We start from the raw sequence: 11,529 nt of genomic DNA on the forward strand, positions 1-11,529 counted from the left end.
CAATGAGGAACATGCACAGCACATACACACATAAAGGAAAGACACAAAAGGAACACACACTAAAAAGAAATAAGGCCAAAAAATGTAAACTTTTTTATTCACACTGAAAACACACTGATGGCGAGTCCAACTTTTTCACTTTACATCTTCTCTTGTTATACTTGAGTCACTTGTTATGGCCATCAGCTGCGGTGCCCAGTTTTGATTGACTTCACGTGACACATAATACTTTCACTTAAAAAAACTAAATATGCCACAGAGACAATGCCACGTGCCGATATTTTTCAGGTGTCATGTTAACCATGTCCAATATCACAGTTGAGCATGTAAGCATGATAACATTTGCAAATTAGCGCTAAGCTCAAAGCGTAGGTGAGGCTGATGGGAACGTCATTAGTTTCACAGGTGTTTGGTCAGAAATCAAAGTGCTGGACACATTAAATGGTGATGACGCTAGAGGAAAAGAGCAAGGGTCACCAAACTGATTACAACTCACCTTGTGAGGACCGTGACTGTCCACATTTTGTAACAATCCATCCAGACGTTTCACTTAAAACCCAAAAATGTCAACCTGCTGTTGACCCTGAAGGAAAAACTCTGAGGATCACCAAAGTCAGTAGGATTCATCCACTGGGGACCATGACTATCTGTGCAAAATCTCACAGCAACCCATCAAATATTTGCTGTAGTATTTTAGTCTGGACCAAAACTTACCAACTGAATGACATTGCTATCCACAGAGCTACACTGCTAGAATGGCTTCAAATGAATGGAAAGAGTTAGGTGATGCAAAGATCTGAAATAAGCAAGAGACTGATGAGGCAATAAACAATATATGGTTTCAATGTGCATGATTACATGTGTGATGACTATTCTACTATGTTTAAAGAAACCACAACTAACTTGAACCCAGTTTTTTTGTAGGATTGAAACCAAAAACACATTTTTCATCATACAGGCTGTACAATAATGACACACATTTCACCTATAATTGGTCAAATGTGTTTACTTTAGATTATTGTTGGCTCAGTATTTTTTTTTTGACCCAGGTCCATGCTCTGGGGTCTTGGTGCCAGGTTTCATAAAATAATAATTTTTGTTCAACCTTATTTACACCCTTACAGCCAGTCAGTTATACTACTGCCATAACCTTTTGTTTGGCCATTTCAAAAGTGCTGTTAAGAGACTAAAATGAACACAGAATTTCCAGACACAGTGTTTAAACTAGACAATATGATCCCAATCCTCCAGTCTGGAAGTGTCTCTAGAGGCTGCTTTTGAGGGTTGGAATAGATTATAAGATTGTTTTCATTGTGTTCAAGGCTCATAATAGCCTCACTCTATTGTATCAGATATGCTTGGTATCTGCGTTGCATCCTTCAGGGAATGCAGTGAGCAGTTTTCAGCATTCATGCTCTAACCTTGCTCTGAATCAAACTAACTGCAAGCCAGACGCCGAATCTGTATGTTTAATCATGTACTTGTATATTTTTGTGTTGGTTTCCTGTGCTCATGCATGTTTCTGTGCTCACTGACACTGATCAAATGTCCCACAGAGGTGCTGGACCACCATGAGCTTCCACAACAGCTTCACTAACCCTTGACAAAGACCCTTTAAGTCTCTGAAAGCCTAACTGATTTAAGGAACAATGTCATTCCAAAAGACATACATTATTTATTGTTTTTATGATGGCGGTGTAGAGTCTAACGTAGTGCTCTGAAATCTCCCACAGGGAGATGGGTTGGGTTGATCTGTGGTGACTGTGAAAGCCACCACATATAATTCACATCATGCTGATGCTCATCAGGTGATCCTTGTGTGGACCCACCTGTATTTCTTATGTTTCATCACTCATTTATTCTCATTTCTTCTTTAATCACTCACTCATCATAAACATAAACATAACTTCACAATAGACCCTTGCTCCTGTCAAAGTCTATTTCACACTTCAATATCTGAATACACACACACACATACTCACACAATTGCATTTCAAAGTTAATTCTTCACCTTGAAAACAACATCTGGCAAAACAACCCCATCTGAAGGTCCCATTATTAGCTGTTTCTGAAGCTTTTGATCATGTCACATGATCATCAGCAGATGGCTCAGTTGTCACAAGATGTTCCCATTTTTCTGGCCACTTTAAGGATCTGCCTTTGCTTAACAATTGACTTCCCAGCTTCTTTCTTGACCTTGGGGACACTTTCAAAACAATCTTACCTTAAGGTCCATTCATTGGCTGTTGTGAAGCTTCCAGTCATAAATCATAAAATGGACTCTGCATTAATTGTAATTAACAGCAAATGGCTACAGAATTACAAGCATTAGAGTGCTGAGCAGCAGCAAACTGACCTTTCTCTGCACAGAGGTGGGCACGCTTGTCAGTGGGTCAGAAAATAGTCCCCCTCTCACGATGCAGCGTCATGATTGAGATGCCATCTTTCTTTGTAACAGACTGAGAGGAGAGACAGTCTGCTGACTGCTGTTAGACAGGACTGGACTGACACCTTGTGGACAATGTTTGTCATGCTCCTTGCAGGGCGGCTATTACGCTGTACCCTCAGCATTACCATAATGTAAAAAAAAAAAAAAAAGAGAAAAAGAGAAAGAATTGGATGAACAGTATCTTTGCACGTCACTATTTTTAGTATTATTATTATTATTATATTGGGCCAAATTCCACCTTCATGTATTTGAACGTAACGTCCGTCACACTGACACACCTCATTATTTTTTAATTCTTCATCTTAAAGAAGAATGATTGCAACCTTACTGACACCAAAACACCTATTTATAAAACTGGATCCCGACTCCTCTCCCCCCTCCCACCTCCTACCCCTTCCTCGTCCCACATTACGTCATTGGGAGCTGTGCACGGAATCTGGGGGACGCAGCTCTCCACGAAGCGCAGCATGCACCTGCAGGAAACACCGGACAGCCTTTTTGTCTTCACATGCGCTTGCTTGGTTTAACATCTGTTGATAAAAACCGACAGAAGGATTAAAAAGAGGCAGCAGGTTTATAGGCGGGACTTCCTTCGGGCATATAAGCGAGTCCGGCTGTTTATCTCGGTGTGCAGCGCAGGGCGAGCCGGCGCAGAATCAGATAACAAGGTAAGCTTGTTGACAGCAGTGTGTTGAGCTTTTTAAATGTGCATTTTCTTGTTTTGATGTCCCTTCAGCTGATGCACTCATGTGAGCCGGACTTGGTGCTGTGTGCGCTGCTGCAGGCGGAGCTGCGTGTATTAACGTTAGCTGTTTGTTAGCTCTGCGGCTAAAGCACGGAGCCCTCCTGTCCTCTGTAATGTGGCATTCATTAGTTTGTAGTTTAGTCGCTCTCTCAGATGCATTGCAGTCGTTTTCACCTCAGTCTGCTGAATTTCCAGCGACATCAATGCTCTCCTGACCCGTGGTGCGTTCACCGCTCATGTCCAGGGCAACTCCTGCCCAGCTCCATGTTATGTAGAGCCGGATCTGTCAGTATAATGTCAATATCATGCACAATCTACGCTGATTTTATAGAGAATTTTCTGAAATTACCTATAATAGCATGGGTGGAACTGAAACTGATTAATAATATAACCTCTAATCCATCAGAAGCTTTAGATGACATCTTTTAATGTGTTATTAATGTGTTATTTTATCCAACCAACAGTTCAAAACCCAAAGAAATTCACTTAACTGTGTAATATAACAGAGAAGAGCAGCAGATTGTTCCATTTAATTTATAATATAAACATTTTCTGCTCTTTATTGGCCTAATAAATGCGTGAAATGAGTAATTGCCCATCAGTCACTTGTCGACCTCTTTCTGTTGATCAACTAATTGATTATTTGCCTCAGCCATAAACACCATGAATGGTCATTCCTCAAACTCTTGTTTGCAATATTATTGGACAGTTATTATCATATTGTTGGTTCAGAGGAATTTGAAAATATCATTTTATCAGATGTGTGTGTGTGTTGATGAGGAAGTAAACGGGCTAAAAGTATGTGGACACCTAGACAAAGTAGGTCGACCCCTGAATATTTGTTATTGTTGAATGTCTGATTTCAAACAGTGGGCCTTAATATGGAGGCGAAACCGGCCCCTCATGTTTGGAGGCCAGGACAGCTGGCTTCCCCAAGCTGTCACCACAAAGTTGGAAGTAGAGCAGAATAATGAGTCAATTAATCAATTAGTCGGCTCACAGAATATTAATCTGCAACCATTCTGATTATCAATGAATTACTTCAGTCAGTGTTCCAACCAAAAGTCTAAAGATTTTTTTTTTCCACTCACATGGTAGTGAATGTCTTTGGGTTTTGGATTGTCAGTCAGATAAAACAAGATATTTCAAATATTTTCTGACAGACAAAACAATTACCAAGAACAGAATCTGTGCATTTGTCAATGATGAAAAGATGTTAGTTGCAGCTGTAATGGGAGGCACACTATGATCTAAAGTATTGTAGTATGTAGCTTTATGATTTCCATTAACTGGAACTAACAGTTGTACACCAAAGCACTAAAACAGCCTCAAAACATAATTCCGCAGAAGTATGTGAGCAGCGTTGTCCATGTTCCCAAGCAGTTTTTGTGTGCATTTGTAGGTTGACTGGTCACACTCCACACCATGCTTGGCTGCCTGCTGCGAGGAGGCTGCGGTCCTCTGGTCTGCCTGTGGGCCCTGCTGCTGCCTCTGGTCTCCCTCCGTCACTTGAACCAACATGAGCTCCGGGGCCACAGTGTGAGGGACCGGCCCAAGCTGCTGCTCGTGTCCTTTGACGGCTTCCGCTGGGATTACATCGACCGGGTCCCGACCCCTAACTTTAACATCCTTATGGATGAGGGGGTGATGGTGAAGCAGGTGGAGAGCGTTTACATCACCAAAACCTTCCCCAGCCACTACAGCTTGGTGACTGGGCTGTACGCTGAGACGCACGGCGTCGTGGCCAACGAGATGTACGATCCTGTTCTGAACCGGTCCTTCTCCATTGAGACAGACAGTATTTATGAGTCACGGTGGTGGGAGGAGGCGGCGCCTCTCTGGGTGACCATCCAGAAAGCTGGAGGGCGGAGCGGGGCAGCGATGTGGCCGGGGTCTGATGTGAAGATCCACGGCATGTTCCCAAATCAATACCTCGTGTACAATGCCTCGGTGTCCTTTGAATCCAGAGTGGAGCGGATTATTGAATGGTTCTCTGCCCCCAAAGAAGAAGCAGTGGATTTTGGGGTTCTGTACTGGGAGGAGCCGGATGAGAGCGGGCACAGGCTTGGACCACAGAGCCCCCTCATGGATGTAGTCATCGCCGGCATTGATGAGAAGCTCGGCTTCCTCATTAACGAGCTAAAGAAAGCAGGGCTGTATGAGAAAGTGAACCTGATAGTGACCAGCGACCATGGGATGACGCAGCTTTCTTCTGATAAAATCGTGGAATTGGATGAGTATGTTAGCAGAGACCTGTACACCTGGGTGGATAAGAGTCCGGTGGTGGGAATACTGCCCAAAGAAGGTAGCACTTTAAAACATCTGTCATATTCAATGCTCGATAGTTTGTCATTTTGGGAAATATTATAATTTGCTTTCTGACTGAGTGTTAGATGACAAGATTGATACCACTCTCGTGTCTGTATGGTAAATGTGAAGCTACAGCTAGGAGACAGGAGGTGTTGTACTGGTGTGGACGGGTGTTATGACTACCTAACTGGACTCAGTGAACAGGCTGCTGGCTGCACGGACATGAGATGTCAGCACAGCAAAAGTCTAAAATAAGCACCTTTTCTGTTTAAAAATGTCAAAGGTTCAACCAACTGGACAGGATTTAGAATTTGCTTCTCATCTGTTGCGATCCGTGGATCTTTTCTAACGTTGCTTTATCATCTGTCTTGCAGGGAAGTTAGAAGAGGTGTATAGTAAGCTGATGGATGCAAACCCCAACATGGTGGTGTACAAGAAGGAGGACATCCCCAAGCACTTCCATTACCAGCACAACGTCAGGATCATGCCCATCCTCATCGAGGCCAAGGAGGGCTGGACCATCATGCAGAACAGGACTGGGCCCTTCCAGCGTATGTATTCAAACCTCACAAAGCTGTGTCGAAATAATATTCAGATTTGTGGCTGCGCACAAACAGTGGTTTCAAACAGCAGCTTCCATCTGTGCTATTAATAGCTTCACAGGAGATTTTTTTTTCAGTCACCGAACTACAGCTCATGTTATACCAGCGGTAATTAACAAAGAAAGCCAGATTTGTTTTCCCTTAGAAACAGCAGAGTGTGTGTGTGTGCTGGTTGGGGTTTGGAGGTTTGTCGTGCACTGCCTCCAAGTGCACTTGTTCTTCTTCATCCAGTTCAAGTCAAGCAGGTTTTTTTTTTCAAACACTTCCTCTTCAGATCAGAGATCTCAATCTGTTTTCATCACCGTCGCAGACTACATCTGTTCTTGCTGCTTAATTCCTCATCTGTCGCTGAGGGCTTGTTCGTCAGTGGAATGACTCGGTGGAGTCTGCAGCTGGAAGGAAAACCTGCTCTCGGTGGTGTGAGATTGCTCAGCTGGATATGTGTAGTATGATGCGATCCTGCATATCAAAAGTTTGCTTTTACTGTTTGATTTATGGGCCTGAATGATAAAACATTAGCTGTGACTGGCTAGCAGTGTCTCCCTCTGCTTCTCAGTGCGTCACTGAGATATATTAATGTCAACCCAGTGTGAATGAATCGCAGAATGCTTCCTTCTTAGTGACTATTGTTGTACTTCCTACCAGCAGTCCTACATTGTTTACACCAATGTTTACTTGCAAGTAGTCTGCTTCTTTTCTGCCTTTGTTGGTGCTTCTTTGCATTTTGTATGAAGCCAGTAGTAGGACTGTGAATGGTATCACCCCTGTGCTTGTTCATCCTATGTGTTTGTACAATATAAACAAAATGTAAAAATTGTGAAAATGTTCCAAAGTGTTACTGTTAAAAATAAAAAAACTTCCCCAGGTACCCATAAGGCAGGAGAAGTCTGAGATACTGTAGCTGATTGGATGGTAGTTAAACCCACAGATGCTGCTGTCACAGGCGGCACTTTATCAACTCTGTGGATTTTACTCAGCACATTGAGTGAATCCTCTCAGTTCTGTAATATCGCTGCTGTATTTTAGGAGCAATTGTTAGCCAGTCTAAGCTTTCATCAAAGGTCTTCAGGCTTGTGCGTTTTGATGTAATTTTCAGTTTGCTTGTGCGTTGCAGTGATTGATTTAGCAGTAACCAGTCTGCTGGAGCGAGCAGTGACAGCAGTAAATCACCTGAGAGAGCGGCAGTGCCAGATTCCATAAATCTCTGAACGAAAAGTGCTGCCTGTGATTCACGGGATGTGGAAACTGCAGATGTGTAGATTAACAATGCAGGAATAATTAACATCAAAGCACTGCGCCTGTTTATGCAAATGAATTCCTTGTCTTTTCTCTCCAGTGGGAAACCATGGCTATGACAACACCTTACCTAGCATGCAGCCTGTGTTCGTGGCTCGAGGTCCGGCCTTCCGCCAGCATTACGTGAAGGACTCCATGTGCGCCGTTGACCTTTACCCTCTCATGTGCCACATCCTGTCCATCCATCCTCTACCAAACAACGGCTCCCTCTTTAACGTGAAAGACCTGCTGGCCCAAGAGCCAACCCCATCCACGCCCAGCACCCCTCCCAGGGTCAACGAGTACTCCTACGTCCCCGTTATAGGTTCTTTCATCAGTGTGGTGATGGTGCTGGGCTTTCTGGTGGTCTACATCAGACAAGTGACGCTCAAACAGATTCCCTCACTAAAACACAGAAGCAGGGAGATGTCACAGCCCTTGCTGCAAGAGGACTTGCACCTGTAGCTGAAGATACAGAAATGATGGCAGGCTTAAAAGAAGAGGAGGTACTGCTCCCCAAGGTAGTCCGCTCTGTCCAGAAGCATCCCCTAAACGTCTCCTGACTAAATGCCATAGTGCTGCTCTTTTTATTAGTTGGAGATCAAGGGAACCTATTAATGTAGCCTCCTAATCATGTATAGAGGTACGCCTTGCTTGCTTCAGTGCAGGGGAAATGTCTAGGGTGTGCTTCTGAGTCAGGCTTAATCAAGATAATAAACCTTTACATGGGCTTTGTAGTGGCTTTGCTTTGATTGTGAATTTTACCTAATGCCATCTCATCGTTTTCATTGTCACTTTAATGAGTAAAAGTTCAAAGCTACGAGTGGAATTTTTTAACCTGTGATTCTGGCAAGTATGTAGCTTTGTTTGACAAAACTATGACTTGGATAAGATTAAGGTGTCAGTATGCTTGAAACAGACTTGTTTGAAGGTGAAATGTTTATAGCTGAATAGCCAAAGTTGAAGGTCAGGTCTAAAGCCGGCCATCACAGAGAGGGGCAAGAAGCAGTAATTGTGGGGAGAACTGTGCACACTTTCAGACAATCTTTCCTTGGCGGCATTCATAATGTTGCACTCCTTTTCACAGAGGAAAACAGAAGTAATGACGTGTGAAGTATAATAAAAGTTAGCTTCAGGGAAAACTTCACACCCTACATACTTTCCCTCCTCTCCACGCCTGGCCAGTGGCTTCTTGAAGTGGACGCAAGTTACAAAATTGTCAGATACAGCAGCCCCCATCCCCCCTATTCCCAGCATCGGTAAGGTGTGGAGGGAGGCGCTTCGTTTGAAGCATACTGACGCCTTTACTCCTGACAGTAACAGTGGTATTAATGGTAGGCCTCGTCAGGTTCTACTTGTGGTCTGAGCACAGAATTAGAAGTTTCTTTGAGACACAACTCCTGGCATTAATCAGAAAAGTATTCAGCCCGTTTCAGGGGATTGGCTGGGGTCAGTGTTATTTCTGAATGTTACTTAGAAGCAGATGTTCCCCTGAACTCTCACTCAGTGTGCCAGGCTACTGCTCATATGTGTCGATCATTCCATGAGCCGATCACATCGCCACCTTGCTCTTTAGTAGTCAGTTACCATTTGCCTTTTAACTTAATGGAGAACGTCTCTCTAAGGTGTGCAATCGTTTGTGTGTCAGTCCGTTTTCTTTTTGTAGAGTTTGTGTTTGGAGGGCATTTCTCTTGTATAGATGATAGTGTACTACTCTCCTGTTCATATGTTGAATCATTGTTGGTGAAATGTGAAGTGCAATTGCTATTGGTCAGTATTTCATCATAGGGGTTTTAAGGGTTTTGTTGTTGCTTGGCTGAGAAGACTATTTCGGCATGACTTGCAAGAACTGTTCCCCTGATTTGCACTACAGGATAGAAACAAAACCGAACGAAGGGGCAGTAGCTGGATGCTTTTTAGGTGAAGTATAATTTGCACTTCTTGGTCGTAGTTGTTATTTGAGATGATAAAACAAATCTTAGGGTGCCTCTTGCCAAAAAGCTTTTTAATTAGCATAATCATAGGAGGTCAAGTAGAATCCAAATCTGCAAATAAAGAATTGTAGTATTGTTTCACCATCATTTAAGAAAAGAATTGGTTCAATTTTCTATTTGCTTTTACATGCACTGACTAATACCTGTGCCCAAAAATGACAGACATCACTGTGATATATACTTTTTACAAAATTGAAATTCATAAATTGAGAGCATTTATACGGAAATCGTTAATTTTCTGAAAATTGTCTTATTTTGTGAAAAAAGGAGTGTTGTCTGATAATTTTCCCCTGACTTGTTGACAGAAAAGTGAAATCTATCCATAGTATATTTAAATGATTCATTTGGAATTGTTAGAGAATAAATAGATCAGGTTTATCTCAGATGATTATTAAGGTGGATTTGAAATATGGATATTTATTATGATTTACAAAATAACTCTTTGCCATGTTGACGCAATTAGTCTTCTGAAATTAAAGGGACTTCTGTGAAACTGAGCAATGTTTATTTTTTATTTTCTCTCTCTCTCTCTCTCTCTCTCTCTCTCTCTCTCTCTCTCTCTCTCTCTCTCTCTCTCTCTCTCTGTGTGTGTGTGTGTTTGTTTGTTTGTGTGTGATGTCAGGGCCTTAACATATTTTTATACATATTTTATACTTTCCCATTTCCTTGCACGGATGCCTACAAGACAGCAGACAAAATGGACAGAAATAAAATAGATAGGAATAAAATAAATAAGAATTAAAAGTCTTAGCGCTTAGCACACCATATGGAAGTTGTTGTGGTGGAGATGGGGGCTGAGTATTATGTTTAAGTTGTTTTTTTTTGTTTTTTTTTTTGTTTTTTTAAAAAAGCAAGGCCCTCCAAAAATAATTTCTATGAACAGTTCCATTGACTTAGGGAAAAAAAATGCAACCCCGCTCCCAAAACCTCCAGAAAGTATGCCTGAATTGGTACAATTAATCTCACTCTTAATAATAGAAAGAAGAAAAAAAAAAAAAAGCAAAGCAGAAAGATAAGATATTATAAGGGGTAAGATAAGTATCTATTGATCCCACACTAGGGAAATTCAGTCATTACAGCCAGCAAGTATAACAAAAAGCGAAGTGGCATAGTAAGGTCAAAATAAAAAAAGTGTACAGGATACAGAATAGAAAAACATCTATGTATATGTACATTTGTACAGATTAGAAAACGACTAAATGCCATAAAAATCCTACTGCCATAGAAAGTGATATTGCCAATATTCTTCAACTCCTAATGTCATATGGTGTATTGCACTTGAGAAAACACTAGGTCTATACAGTTCATAAGATGTTATACCTCAATTTAACCTTGATATAACATAAGCATGATAATGAGCACAGTGGAGGTGGAATTCTAAAATGCCAAATGTTGAATTGAACTAGCCCTTGTTTGTTGAACAAACAGCTTAAATAAAGTTATTAATGTCACTGAATGAATAAATGTGGCGGATGCAGCTTCGCTCTAAAACCCTCCCTCATTTCTGACTTCACTTTCTTCCCCTCTAATAACTTTCGAATACTCCCTTACAAATCTGAATTATCAGCATTAAAAATGTAAGTTGTGCCAACAAACCAATCTGTTTCAACAAAAGGCAACTGGTCCTCCTGATCAATCTTGAGTCGCGATCCATCACAAAGTAAGAAGCTTCTGTTCAGTTGGAGTAAATCAACAAGTGAAAATTCAAAGCTGTAAAATTTTAAGTTATCCCAACGTGGACAAGTTGGACAAACTCAAAGGCACAACTGAGGGAATTAAGTTCAATCGCTTAAGTATTCTCAACATTTTGACAGTGTGGCTGAAATTAAGAAATGTTCAAATGCAAAATAATTAAAGTCTAAGTAAATATAAGTAAAATCTTTTCACTGTGTCTGTTCACTGCTCTCGTGATATTGCGCGTAAACTGACGCTCCCTCACTGCCAGTCCGCCCTTGAAGGCACAGGCCGCAGAATTTGCATAAATCACCTGTTAACTTGCAGGATCAAAGGTCTTTTATGAGTTATCGCTGGAATTTGCCCAGGCGCTCAGTCAGTCAGAGGCCGGCGGACTGTGTGCCACCGCTTTGACCCTTCTCAGCACTCCTCCTCCACGGTAAAAATTTCTGCCAAAAAACAAGACAAAACCCAGCAAAC

The 11,529-nt window shown here is 41.8% G+C and overlaps 1 protein-coding gene across 1 annotated transcript; it reads left to right on the top strand.

Annotated features, from left to right (window-relative positions):
- Window positions 1-2,864: 2,864 nt before the first annotated feature.
- On the top strand, window positions 2,865-9,871 carry enpp5 (ectonucleotide pyrophosphatase/phosphodiesterase 5). The gene is made up of 4 exons (XM_070987607.1): window positions 2,865-3,117; window positions 4,597-5,499; window positions 5,879-6,055; window positions 7,443-9,871. Exons 2-4 carry the CDS (start codon window positions 4,620-4,622, stop codon window positions 7,844-7,846), a joined length of 1,461 nt encoding a protein of 486 aa, XP_070843708.1. The 5' UTR covers window positions 2,865-3,117; window positions 4,597-4,619; the 3' UTR covers window positions 7,847-9,871.
- The last annotated feature ends 1,658 nt before the right edge of the window (window positions 9,872-11,529 follow it).

Source organism: Chaetodon trifascialis, chromosome 19 (genome assembly GCF_039877785.1).
Source record: "Chaetodon trifascialis isolate fChaTrf1 chromosome 19, fChaTrf1.hap1, whole genome shotgun sequence".
Classification (NCBI taxonomy): Eukaryota; Metazoa; Chordata; class Actinopteri; order Chaetodontiformes; family Chaetodontidae; genus Chaetodon; species Chaetodon trifascialis.